The sequence below is a fragment of the Neolamprologus multifasciatus genome, chromosome 10 (assembly GCF_963576455.1).
Source record: "Neolamprologus multifasciatus chromosome 10, fNeoMul1.2, whole genome shotgun sequence".
In the NCBI taxonomy this organism is placed as follows: Eukaryota; Metazoa; Chordata; class Actinopteri; order Cichliformes; family Cichlidae; genus Neolamprologus; species Neolamprologus multifasciatus.
In genome coordinates, this window is record NC_140448.1 from 2,906,165 (window position 1) to 2,919,958 (window position 13,794).

General features: G+C 37.7%; 2 protein-coding genes and 2 long non-coding RNA genes across 5 annotated transcripts in view; 2 read left to right on the plus strand and 2 right to left on the minus strand.

Annotated features, from left to right (window-relative positions):
• The window catches only part of LOC146509341 (uncharacterized), a 236,846-nt gene that overhangs the window by 123,880 nt on the left and 99,172 nt on the right, over positions 1–13,794 (minus strand). The gene's annotated exons all lie outside the window — the stretch shown is intronic.
• On the plus strand, positions 1,150–2,395 carry LOC146509345 (uncharacterized). Its single transcript, XR_014876288.1, has 4 exons — positions 1,150–1,453; positions 1,778–1,840; positions 2,037–2,072; positions 2,168–2,395. It is a non-coding gene; the product is annotated as an uncharacterized LOC146509345 (long non-coding RNA).
• On the plus strand, positions 2,450–5,635 carry LOC146509346 (uncharacterized). The gene is made up of 9 exons (XM_085175448.1): positions 2,450–2,682; positions 2,766–2,801; positions 2,910–2,957; positions 3,092–3,135; positions 3,250–3,514; positions 3,708–3,900; positions 4,017–4,149; positions 4,822–4,929; positions 5,483–5,635. Exons 1-9 carry the CDS (start codon positions 2,451–2,453, stop codon positions 5,633–5,635), a joined length of 1,212 nt encoding a protein of 403 aa, XP_085031574.1. The 5' UTR covers position 2,450.
• Positions 6,104–10,781, minus strand: LOC146509347 (uncharacterized). 2 transcript variants are annotated; one of them, XM_085175943.1, is made up of 13 exons: positions 10,535–10,781; positions 10,184–10,221; positions 9,807–9,891; positions 9,617–9,707; positions 9,393–9,481; positions 9,179–9,306; positions 9,033–9,084; positions 8,103–8,200; positions 7,865–8,001; positions 7,716–7,781; positions 7,482–7,528; positions 7,166–7,314; positions 6,104–6,451 (listed from the first exon to the last, which is right to left on the minus strand). In XM_085175943.1, exons 2-13 carry the CDS (start codon positions 10,206–10,208, stop codon positions 6,129–6,131), a joined length of 1,290 nt encoding a protein of 429 aa, XP_085032069.1. In that variant the 5' UTR covers positions 10,209–10,221; positions 10,535–10,781; the 3' UTR covers positions 6,104–6,128. The 2 variants fall into 2 exon arrangements, with proteins under 2 accessions (XP_085032069.1, XP_085032070.1); XM_085175944.1 differs by lacking the exon at positions 10,535–10,781 and having other exon boundaries at positions 9,617–9,723.

Genomic DNA, 13,794 nt, shown 5'->3' on the forward strand with positions numbered 1-13,794 from the left:
CATGTATAATGTAAACAGAATTGGTCCTAGCACTGAACCCTGTGGAACTCCATAATTAACCTCAGTGTGTGAAGAGGACTCTCCATTTACATGCACAAATTGGAGTCTATTAGATAGATATGATACAAACCACTGCAGTGCAATACCTGTAATACCTACAGCATGTTCTAATCGCTCTAATAGAATATTATGGTCAACAGTATCGAATGCTGCACTAAGGTCAAGAAGGACAAGCACAGAGATGAGTCCACTGTCAGAGGCCATAAGAAGATCATTTGTAACCTTCAATAAAGCTGTTTCTGTGCTGTGATGAACTCTGAAACCTGACTGAAACTCTTCAAATAAACCATTCCTCTGCAGATGATCTGTTAGCTGTTTGACAACTACTCTTTCAAGGATTTTTGATATGAAAGGAAGGTTGGAGATTGGCCTATAATTAGCTAAGACTGCTGGGTCTAGAGATGACTTTTTGAGTAAAGGTTTAACTGCAGCCACCTTGAAGGCCTGTGGTACATAGCCGATTATTAGAGATAGGTTGATCATATATAAGATCGAAGAATTAATCAATGGCAGGACTTCTTTGAGCAGTTTTGTAGGAATGGGGTCTAAAAGACACGTTGATGGTTTGGAGGAAGTAATTATTGAAGTTAACTCAGAAAGATCGATTGGAGAAAAAGAGTCTAACTTAACATCAATGGTAGTAAGAGTAGCTGTAGATAATATTAGATCTGTGGGATGATTATTGGTAATTTTTTCTCTAATGATAAAAATTTTATTTGTGAAGAAGTTCATGAAGTCATCACTAGTTAACGTTAAAGGGATGGTTGGCTCAACAGAGCTCTGACTTTTTGTCAGCCTGGCTACAGTGCTGAAGAGAAACCATACGTCAGGTCTCAGAGTCACACGAAAAAATGTCAGGTCTCAGACTCACACGGAAAAAAATGTCAGGTCTCAGACTCACATGGAAAAAATGTAGGTCTCAGAGTCACACGAAAAAATGTCAGGTATCAGAGTCACACGAAAAAATGTCAGGTCTCAGAACACGAGCGATCAGACAGAGAGAAAATCTTCCTGCAGGTGGCGCTGTTGTCACGTCCTACCCGAATTGCTTTCCAAATACGTCATCAACGTGTGACAGTGGGAGAGAGCGTAAGGTCATTGACCTCACCGGAGTTTTACCGCGGTTCAGGCTCCTAATGACACATGGTAAGTTTAACTTTTTCTCACTTTTGTTCATATTTTTGCCACAGCTGTGTTATATTAAGTTGCGGTTATGTTGTGAAAGTTACATCTCAAAGAAGGAAATCTATTCTTGTCTGGCCAATTGTTCTAGCTAGCGACAGTGGTGTGAAACGTGATTTAAATTTAAACTGTTCAGTAATTGTTTTGTATACGTTTCAGCAAATGGACAAGCTGAAAGCTTACGAGCAGCTGAAAAAAGACCTTGAAAATGGTAATCAAACGCTTTATTAAATGTTTTTGTAATGCTTGCAATTTCCTTTTTTTAACTGCCAAGAACCCTGACAATTTTGTGCTTTAATGGTTTAACATTGTTTGGTATTCCTATTTACTTCTCTTAATTAATATACATGTTAAAAGACGTATATAGTTATTACTTTATGATATTGTCGGAGTGCCCTATTTAAAAAACTGACAAAAGATGGATTTTTCACAAAATTAAAAGACTTTATTGCAATTTAAAAGTTAGATAGTCATGTAGGATCTGGCTCCTACAGTCTAGCTATAACTCCTTACCCTTTTAAAATTTTATTTGAAGGTGAGATTACCCAAAAAGGCTTTGATAACAACGTAAAAAGGCTCCTGACAGCAGAAAAATCAGGTAGGTGTTGATACTTTTGAACAACATGTAAAATAATCTCCTTTATTTAATATGATATGCTTAGCAGGTTATGATTGACTAACCACTTTATTTATAGATGCAATACATTTTGAAAGCAGATGAGTGTGCAGTAGTCTGTGATTGTAGTAGAATTCTGTAAACCACGTTTCACATCACTGCCCTATTTATATTGCAGATGACACTCCTTCAACAAGTGGCAATGAATTTCTCAGTAAGACAACCCCAATTATTTTTGCTTTTAGATCAGTTGTAATATATAACTTTCTGTGGATCAGTATGATTAACTTTCAACTTCATCCATTACAGGTGCAGCAGAGGCCTTTGGTAAAGCCAAGAAACTACTACAGCCTCAAGTAAAGAAAAGGCAGTTTCCATTGAATGATAAACGTTTGGAACATGGCAAATCATTATTGAAGGTTAGTTAAAAAGTGAAGCTATGTGTATGACTATCAGCAATATATTAAAAAATAACTTTCTAAAAAGGCATATTTTTTCATAAACTTTGCTTTTTTTCCCTTGATGCTAGGTCAGAATGGCTCCCATGGAAGCCAAGAACTCTTAGAAAGTGTGGACGGTACCAGAGTTAATAATGGACGAAGTTCCACCTCGAATCATCCTGCAAGGCCATGAAACCTATGATGATTTAATTACCATTGGCAAAGAACGCTTCTGGCCAGAGCGTACTGAGGGGAGTGAGTTCACTCTTTGCCATTCTGACGGGACCAGGTGGAGTAAGGAGGATTTCCACAAAGAATACAGAACTGTTTCTGATATTACACATCTGTGGAAAAGAAGCCTATACATCGGGCGAAGACAACTGGGTAATAAAGTGATCAATATTGCTACTAACTACTGTCTAGCACTCGAATTTGTATGGTATAAAATAATTTTACTTTTTGTACAGAGATCGTGTGTTTGGATGATCAAAGTTCCATCTCAGGTGTGTGCCTGCCCAAACCAAATTGAATATTTTGATGTTATGATTGAACATGGTACACTGACTATGTTGGGCATTCAGATATATTGCAATCAATGTGTTATTTTACAGATGAAGACCCTGTAACTAAAGTGGGTGGTGATGAAAGTTGCAGTTTAGGTGAATGCCTGGACATCTAACTAAATCATTAAAATTGACTTCTTATTTTGTTTGCATTACATTTCCAACCTTTACACACTTGTTTACTATGCTTGGTCATTGCACAGTTACAGTATGTAATATGCATTCTGCAGATGAACTTCCTGAAACCCTCATAGGACAAAATGTTGCAGAACAGGTAAAACCATATCTTCTTTTTGAACAGACCAATAATTTCTTATCATTGTCATAAATGTGGATGTTTTCACAGTGCACCCTGCAAAAAGTATATCTTGGCTGAATGTGTTCATAGGATTTCCATCCAGAAACATCCAGCTCAGCTGAATTTGAAACAGGGAGAGTCAGAAAGAAAAGCCAGTCCAAGCAAAGGAAGGAGGAAAATGTAGGGTCATCTCTAGGTCCAGGTGGAGCAGTGAGCCAAGACATGTTACCACATGCAGTTATTGAGGCAAAAGAAGCTATGGAAAGAGCTGAAGAGCTATCTGAAGGTGCTGGAAATAGTGGGCTTTTGATAGATTTTGCAGAGTCTTTCAACACAACTCCAAAATCGCCATCATGTAAGCATTCTTTCCCATTTAGGGCTAACATCACATCATCAGACAAAATTGTAAATAAAGGTTTTCATTCTTCACTATTTGGTACTCAAGTTCCTGGAGTAAACCTAGATATTACTGATCCAGCAGTTAATCAAAGAATGATTAGCAGTAGCTGTATGTTAATGTATGTTACTTTGTGTTTTTTATCCCCAAGTGTATCTTCCACGTGTTCCATATGTGGAAGAGGATTTAATTACATACAGTGAGGACAATCTACTGGGAGAAGGAACATTTGGCAAGGTATATAGAGGTTCTTTTCATGGTACTCCAGCAGCTGTTAAAAGGATCATGTGTGGCCAACAAGGGATGGAGGACAGCGACATTCATCATGAGATAAATGTTTCACTGTAAGAACTTTGACACACTTTTGTTTGTTTCATTGTCAAAATCGATTGTTCCTCAAGTTGTAACATAATATGCCTCTATTTTGTTTTTTTATTCGGACATGTTTCTGTTTTATTAGGAGACTGTCTCACCCCAACATCGTCAGACTCATGGCAGTTGCCCGCACTGAGTCCTGCTTTTTGTTGGCAGCTGAATACATTCATGGCGCAACCCTGCAGCAAGTGCTTCACACAGACAGCTGCTTGGTGAAGGTATCATACTCATAATTTTATGTTTAATACATTTAGGTAGATGTGAATAATCTTAATACCCTCATATTAAAAATGAACTTTTTATTGCTGGCATTTGTTTAAATATGTACTTGAAACCATCTTTGTGTACAACATATAAAAAGACTGATTACTTTTTTCTCTCTCATGTTTTCAACCATTTGGAATTACCAAAATGATCTTTAATTGCCAAATGCCAGAAAAGTATGAACTTAGTAAAAGAATAATCTTAACTTTTTAATAATAAGCTTCCTTACTGTTTTGGTAGAATTGCTTTTTTTACTTGGATGAGTTCAGACATTTTAGGTTTTTTTCTACAATATTCTTACAATATTTTTCAGGAATTTTGGTCCAGTCCTCTAGACAGGACTGGTGTAACTGAGTCAGATTTGTTGGCCACCTTGCTCACACACACCATTCACCTCTGCTTACAGTTTCGCAAGAGGACTGCAATCAGGGCTTTTTGATGGTCACTTCCAAACATTGACTTTGTTGGTCTTAGGTCCCATTGTAATTTATTATAAATGCAATTGCAATTGCAATTGCATTTGAATACTAATCCTATTTGAAGTAATACATTTCCAGTGGTAGACATGTTAGATTGTCACACCTGGCTACCCATTGTTTTATTAATATTATATATTGTCTTGATAGCTTGAAGGGGATGATGCTGGTTTCATATCACTGGACTTATCCATGGCAGTAGAGTACATCCATGCACAGAGAATCATTCACCAGGATATAAAGCCAGCAAATGTCATGGTAAGCCATACTGTATTTTTCTTTTTCTTTACTTTGTTTTTGAAGATCAAAATAAAAATACTATATTATTTCTTTTACTTTATTCTCTTCAGTCTATTAAACACTACATTTGAACAATGAGAAACTGTTCTGGCATATTCATATAAAGGATAAAGGATTTTTTTTTTAAAGTAAGAAGCCTTACATTTTTTCTTTAATATGTTGGTTGTTGCACACCTACAAAATTCCCAAACATGTTGTAATAAGTTTAGGCTTTACAAACTGAAAGTTTCTATTATTTTATTAGTCTGTACCACTTTCTTAATTGGAATGGGGATAAAAAATGCACAGGACTATAAAACCGTGTTTGATCATTAACCAATTGTTAATTTTAATGTTGTGTATAATAAACAATCTCAGAATAAATCTGCAGTGATTGGGTGATCTGGGTGCTAAAAGCTTTGAGGGTTTTTTTTTTTCTTCAATTATGAGCTGTGGTCTTTGGAATGACAGTTTTGATAACATTAGTGAGATTTTAGACAACCTGGTAAATTCTCAAATGTATACCTTATAGGTTCACCACCCCTCTAAGAAGGCAGTCCTGACAGACTGGGGCATGGCAAACATAAGAGACACTGTGATGCTTCGTCAAGGGAGTAAGTTCACTGCCCAAGCTATTGGTCCAGCTGGCGGCACATATCTTTACATGGCCCCGAATGCATACTGATGTTTGAAGAGGCCTCGTTCCAGACAGACATGTGGTCCCTCGGAGCCACATATCTGGAGATCCTGACGGGGTCCGCTCCGTGGATTATTAAAAAACAAAGAGAACTGGCTGCACTAATGGCCACCAAAACCCCACCACATGCCCTATCACATCTCAGTGACAAAAACAGTTTTCTGGTGGTTTGGTGAGCTATGACCCAGACTCAAGGCCTTCCGCATCTGATGTTGTTAAGTTTCTCAAGTCAGGCCTTGATCTTACGAGCCGATATGGCTACAAGTGGTAATGTTGCTACAGTCTGCAGTTCAAAAGTCTTTCAATGTTAATTATGTTCTACATTATTGTTAACAAAAGTTGTGGTAAATGAAACACTGAATCATTATGAAAGATGGCACCTTGCAATTTTATTGTACATTTTGTTGGTCAGACAGTTTTCAAATTACCTGTTGATTTTAAACAAGGAAAATAAAATGTTAACAAACAATGTTGTATGATTTTATTGGTCATTGGAAATGTTTACTGGTACACCTTCCATCCTCTCTCTCTTCAGAAAGATGTATATGTCATTTGCCTCTGCAAACGTAGAAGGTGTAGGAACTGAATTTCTGTTCATTGCAGTTGTGAGCTCTTGGACTAGCATGAGGTATGCAGCAAGGCAACCATCAGGTGTGCAGGGAAACTGGCTGTTTTGTAAAATGTTCTGGCACATGTCTCTGAATTCCTGGTTTGCTACCAGTGAAGGCTCTTCCCTCTCACAGATTAATTGCTTGGCGTAGTCTAAAAGGTCTGGGTCAACTATGTGCAGCACATTGCCATATCCTGCGAATGAAAGACAATATTGAAAAGATGTTCACTTTGAATGTTAAAAATAAATGAATAATCACAAAGCTGTTCTAGAACCTGTATAATAAGCAGTCAGTGTTTACAGATGTTATTGCAGAAACTTAAAGATGGAAATATCACTCAAACATTTAGATTAATTTTTAGTTAAAGGTGCCAATATGAAGCCATTTTTGTATTGACAGTAGAAATTCAGAAATCTCTTATTGTACTACAAGTAGGCTTCTTAGGAAGACAGAAAAGAAAGCACATTATAACAGTTTTTGCTCATTACACTGGCTTCCAGTATATTTTAGAAAATTCATTTTAAAATTTTAGTAATGACTTTCAAAGCTCCAAATTGTGAAGCTCCTGCCTTAATTTCTGATCTTATAGAACCCCACGCTCCCTCTCCCAGCCTGTGATCATCTAATCAATGGCTGTTAGTAGTTCCACCAGAAGACCAGAGGCAATAGATCTTGCAGAGCGGTGGCTCCCAGGTCATGGAATGCTCTGCCTCCATCATTACGTTTCCTTGATTGTATTTATTCTGTATGTTCGATTGTGCTGTTTTATGTTTATCTGTTTTATATTATTGTGAAGGCACTTTGTGGTTTTTATCCTGTGAAGAGTGCTATATCAAAGTAAAAGTAAACTAATGAAAGTTTAAAAAAAAAAAAAAAAAAAAGACCCACAGGCTTTCAAATGACATACCAGGAGGTGGTGAGGTAAACAGAAGGTCGGGTTTCCCAAATGGACCTGGTGCATTGCGTTGCTTGCGGATGTCATGGGTGTTCCAAACTGTTTGCTCCGTTTTTAAGTCTCTTTGAAGCAGTGGCAAGTGTGAGTACTGCAAGCAGTTGCTATGAAAAAGGAGAATTAAAAATGATTATATATGTTCATCTGCTTCTTTGAGGTAGAATAAGTAAAAGCTAAACTTTAATCAGTACTCAAAAAACAAAGGCATTTCTAGACCACATACTTTCATACTGCTGCTTGATCATTTTTCATGTCTAAAAAATTGACTTACATGTGCACAGGATTGTCCAGTTCAAGGATCCCAGACTCCATCATGGCCTAAGCATGTGGTTTTGAAAAAGACATAAGTTGTGAAGGTGAGCATTTCATCAGTGAAAAGGTACAGATGTACATAAACACAGATTCTGGCCTTGTGTTTTCAGATAAACTAATCCATCGTATGTTTAGCGAAATTTTGATGGCTAGTCTTTGTTAATAGGTTTTACAGGTGAAAGATTTGCTTTACCTCAAATGTTGTCAGCCATTTCTTAATCCATGTCCGCTTTAAAATACTGTTGAAACATTCAGCTCTCTAAACAACAGAAACATGACATTATCAGTTTTGTTGTCAGGTTGTTACTTTAGAAATAGTCATTTACCAGCTTAAAGACATACCTGGTTGTGCACTGATGTCCCCATTCTGAAGCACCTCCATGCCTGATTCCCAAGATCTCGCATGTGAAATGCCATCTGCATTTGACCCACAACAAGGTTCTCCTTTCCTCTGTCCCCCCGAATCATTTGAGGACAGCCTAAAGACACAAACTGAAGATAATTAGTGAATGATGAAAAAATAAATTTATTACCAAAATGCAATCTTTTTTAACCCCCCTTTTTTTAGTATATTGCATACCACCCTGTTCTTGAACAGCCTCAAAGAAGTATCTGGCCACAAAGTTTTGTTTGCGGTTGGATGTGCCCACCTTTAGCCATAGAACCTTCCTGGAAAATCTGAAAAGAAAGAAACAGAAAAGTGGCCACTCGTACATATGATTTAATCATGTTTTGGCACTATGTTTGGTTTTTGTTACATTCCCCAAGAGTATGCTGGTTTTCCATTGTATTCTGTCTAGGCGTTGTTTCTGGTTCCTCCGGCCATTTTGACTGCCATAGTTGTGTAGGCTTACATGCCTTTGGAATTGAATGTGACTCTTGACTGTGTTCAGACTGACGCGAGAGCTGCCTTTTGTTTTGTAATCCCTTGTATTCTCCTGTTTATATGTTGGTTAGGTAGGTTATCGTAAACTGTGCATTTTATTTTCTTTGAGTTAAATTCTGTTTACTTTATATCAGGGATGTTTTGTTTGTTGTGTTGGTCTTGGCCCTCCCTGAAATTAACTGCCAGTCTGAAATGTAACTTTAAGACTAGCAGGAAATAAACCTTTTAAAAACTGCCATCTTGAATCCTCCTTCACTATTCATACTTTATCTTGGTCCCTTAGACCAGGCTTGGCCAACTCCAGACCTCGAGGGCCAGTGTCCTGCATGTTTTAGATATCACCCTGGGTAAACACACTTGAATACAATGATTAGTTCATTACCAGGCATCTGAGAACTACAAAACATGTTGTGAGGGTAATTTAGCCATTTGAATCAGCTGTGGATCAAGGACACATCTAAAACCTGCAGGACACCGGCCCTCGTGGCCTGGAGTTGCCCATCCCTGCCCTAGACTACTCAGGAGAGATAACACCTCAGTTTACCTCACATCCTTATCTTGAAGCAACTTTGTACTATCACTGAATATAATAAATTAAGTAGCGAATGCCACATTCAGACCTACCCATCAATCCCCAAATGTATCCACATTCCAAAGAACTTCAGTTTATCATTGCCTATATGAAACAACAAATAAAAATTACAATTTGTTTCGACAGAAGTACCATCAAAACATGACAGGAAGGTTAATTGAAAAGATAAAATAAATACCATCAATGTGCCAGGTGTCATTTGGACCACGGCTGATGTAATTCCGACGGGGAATTTTCTTCTTTCCAGGAGATCTCCTCTGAAGACCACTTGCATCCATATCCCTCATTATATTAGCAACATCGTCTCTACAGTAACAATAGATTTTACTCTGAGCTCAACAGTAAAACAAGAGAATACTTAATTATATTAAATACACACTATGGAAACCAACCTGTAACAAGGCCGCACTCCTCTGACATCCCTTACCCGCTTTACCATTGCCCTGATTCCTTGTTCAGGAGACCACTGTTTCATCTCACTCTAAAAAACAAACAAACAATTAATTGAATGTTTTTTTAAATAACTACAGAAAATAACATTTATTGTTTCTACAATAGCTGATAACACAGACTTCAGGAAAATATGTATTTTTTGCACTGATGTTTTAACGCTTACCTCCACTGCTTTGTGGATTTCAGTAAAAGGTCGTTGGGGGCATCTTCGCTTCAACCCTAGAAGTTTTAAAACTCGTCTCAGATGCCTCTCACTGTTAAAAGACAACACTGACTTACATTATATTAAAGGAAAACTGCATGGTTTGTAATTTTAGTGAGTTGTCATGGAAACTGTTGAAATGCAGACTTACCTTATTTTATGCCCATATGAATTGAGTACACAGCTGATTTCCCTTTGTTTTAAGCCTTTGTTGAACAATGTTATTATCATCGTATCTTGAAAGGTTAAGTGTAACAACAACAGTCTAATTAATCACCACCTCTTACACTGAACATAAGTAATTAACCAGTAAATTACTAAATCTTTTTAGGTGGCAATTGTACTAAAAGCACAGTCTATTCAGTGCCCACAAATAAAATATGTGTAGCAAAAAATACACTTCTTTGATATGAAAGAGGTGAACAGTAGTTAATAAGTTGTACTTTCGTCATTTATTTTTAATGCTCTTTTTTTTTTTTAAAAAAAGTATTTTTGGTACAGTCATAAGAACCAGACAGAGTCGGATACTCCTTTCATCATCACCGGATGACATATTGCAGCAAAGTCTAAAAACAACACAGAAAAAACACATATCGGGATCACAAAATATCTCAACAGTAGCAATATAGAAAACAGCGAGAGAAAGGATGCAGGCTGCTCGTAAGCTTTCAGCTTGTCCATTTGCTGAAACGTATACAAAACAATTACTGAACAGTTTAAATTTAAATCACGTTTCACACCACTGTCGCTAGCTAGAACAATTGGCCAGACAAGAATAGATTTCCTTCTTTGAGATGTAACTTTCACAACATAACCGCAACTTAATATAACACAGCTGTGGCAAAAATATGAACAAAAGTGAGAAAAAGTTAAACTTACCATGTGTCATTAGGAGCCTGAACCGCGGTAAAACTCCGGTGAGGTCAATGACCTTACGCTCTCCCACTGTCACACGTTGATGACGTATTTGGAAAGCAATTCGGGTAGGACGTGACAACAGCGCCACCTGCAGGAAGATTTTCTCTCTGTCTGATCGCTCGTGTTCTGAGACCTGACATTTTTTCGTGTGACTCTGATACCTGACATTTTTTCGTGTGAGTCTGATACCTGACATTTTTTCGTGTGACTCTGAGACCTGACATTTTTTCGTGTGACTCTGAGACCTGACGTTTTTTCGTGTGACTGAGACCTGACATTTTTTCGTGTGAGACTGACCTGACGTTTTTGGGGTTGTTCTTATTTTCTTCAATCAGTGATGAGTAGTAAGCTGTTCTGGCTTTGCGGAGGGCTTTCTTATAAAGCAACAAACTATTTCTCCAGGCTAAATGATGATCCTCTAAATTTGTGACATGCCATTTCCTCTCCAGATTACGAGTCATCTGCTTTAGGGTACGTGTTTGAGAATTATACCACGGGGTCAGGTACTTCTGATTAGAGACCTTAGTTTTCACTGGAGCTACAGTATCCAGAGTCGTACGTAGTGAGGAGGTGAAATTATTAACAAGATAATCGACCTCTGTTGGGGTAGCGTTCAGATATAATGATGCTCTGTCTACAGCTAAATATTATGCAACACTAATCAGGTGTGCTGAATACTAGGGCTCTTTCTGCTGCTGTAAAAACACCACTCTTTAACCACTTGAGCCCCTCTTTTCTTTCTAGCACCAAACTCCTGACTTTAGAGGAAATATCTGGATTTGTTAAGAAAATTAAACCTACCTCTTATTTTTACCCGCTTCAATTCACGTAGTTAAATTCCATTTGTCCTGTTCTTCTACTTTAATAATTGTCATTATATCGTCTTCCTTAATCTACATCTCAAAACAGCTGGGATAATTAAGAAACCCATTGCAAACCAAAATAGTTATTGTCCAGTTACAAATACCTTTTTTTTTTTAAACTCTCACCTCACTAACAATCATCTGAACAATTTCAGTCCGATAAAAACAAAAGCTATAAATCCAAGCAGGAATCACATAAGCAACATGCAGGATGGGAAAAAACAGTATGACACAACAAAGACCTGAGGCAAACTGTGCTTAAATATACATAAGAGGCGGTTAGGGAGAGACAACAGAGCTGGGGAAAACAAGGAGCAGGTGAACTGAATAAAACTAATGAGACATGGGAAGTAACACTAAATACAATGCACAAGGCTGACACTGGGCTTTTAACCATATTCTTGCAATAATTCTGTCTCTATATGCTGACAATTCTCTAATCTCTTGAGTAGCCCTCATCTTTGAAACTCACTCCTGCACTGTTCATGGGATTTATTTCCCCCTTCCTTTCTTGTATATTTGTCTTTTTTGTTTCAGATCATCAGATAAATTTTAATGTTAGACAAAAATTAACCTAAGTAAATATAAAATGCAGTTTTTAAACTGTTAAATTTATTACAGGAAAAAAGCTATCCAAATATGGATGTACGTGGAAATGATGTAATAATAAATTAACTGTGATTAACCACATTTAGTGGTCAAGCCAAGCTCACTAGCATCACCAAAGCCTGATTACTGTCAAACCTGTTGAAATGAGAAAACACATAAATAAAATCTTGTCTGACAAAGTGAAGTAGGCCAAAACACCCCAAAAAGCAACACATGATGTGTCATGTATGTCCTAAACCACAGGTGTCGAACTCCAGGCCTCGAGGGCCGGCGTCCTGCAGGTTTTAGATGTGTCCTTGATCCAACACAGCTGATTTAAATGGCTAAATGACCTCCTCAACATGTCTTGAAGTTCTCCAGAGGCCTGATAATGAACTACTCATTTGTTTCAGGTGTGTTGACCCAGGGTGAGATCTAAAACCTGCAGGACACCGGCCCTCGAGGCCTGGAGATGGAGACCCCTGAACAAACTCATGAACAGCTGAGAAACAACATCATTGAGGTCCTTTAGTGTAAGAATGGTTACAAAGCCATTTCTAAGACTGTGACACTCTTTAACCACAATAAAAAAAAAGACTATAATACTTATTCAGGAACATTGTACATATATTGAAGCTGATATGTTTTAAATGGATATCTCTGTAATGTTTCAGTATTGTACAAAACAAAGTAAAATAATGAAATAATAATAAATAGTAAAATAATGTGATATTTAGAACTGCCATATATTATTGACCATATGCCAATAGATTGTCAGTAGAAACAATGGTAGTAGTTTTAAATAGCTTTATGTGGATATGTTGACAATACACACCACACACAAGAACCCTGGTTTCTATGTTATAAGGTCAATTTTCAACCAACAAATCATTAGGTTGACCTTGAAGACCTTGTTGTGTGTGTGTGCATGTGTGTTCCAGTTCTTGCTATCTTGGTGGGGACCAAAATCTGAAATTTACTATACTGGTGGGGACCGGCAGCCCACGTGGAGACCAAAATCCAGGTCTAGGTTTAGTTTCAGGATTACAGTTGGGTTATGGTTAGGGTAAGGGTTAGGCATTCATTTTTGATGGTTAGGGTTAGGGGAAAAGGCTAGGGAAAGCATTATGTCAATGAGATGTCCCCACTAGGATAGCAACACCTGAGTGTGTGTGTGTAAAGCTGTAGTATAGTAACAGGGGTATATGAGTTTCTTGATTTTTGTTGAACTTAAATGTTTTCTGTTCCAGGGGAACACATCTTTCCCAATGATGTATCCATTATAAACTTTTTTTGAAATGTCCAATTTAAAAGCCTTCTTAGCACTTGTGCCGTGAAGAGAATACTAGAAGTGAGTGGAGCTCACAAACTGAGTGAGGAAAGATTTGCTGCAGCTTTCCTTGTGGTAGTGGAGATGAATCAGTCTCTTAGAGGACGTTTTCTGCTGCTTGTCCAGTAAGTGACACAGAGGGTGGTTAGAAGTGCCCAAGATCCACAACAGTTTGTTCAGTCACAGCTTTAAAAGTCTCCAGTTTGTCACAGAGCCTGTCGTCCTCATCAGTTTAGTTAGTCTGTTGGTGTCACCAGCTCTGATGCTGCACATGTTTGCCACAGCAGACTAGATTAGAATCTGCTCACTCTCTTTTTGTATACAGCGTCTGTGTTGGTCTTCCACTTTAGTCTGCTGTCAGCATAGATGCTGAAGTACTTCCTTCACCACATTAAGCATCCTGTCCCAGAACACACAGGGAAGAGCCCTTTATCTATAAT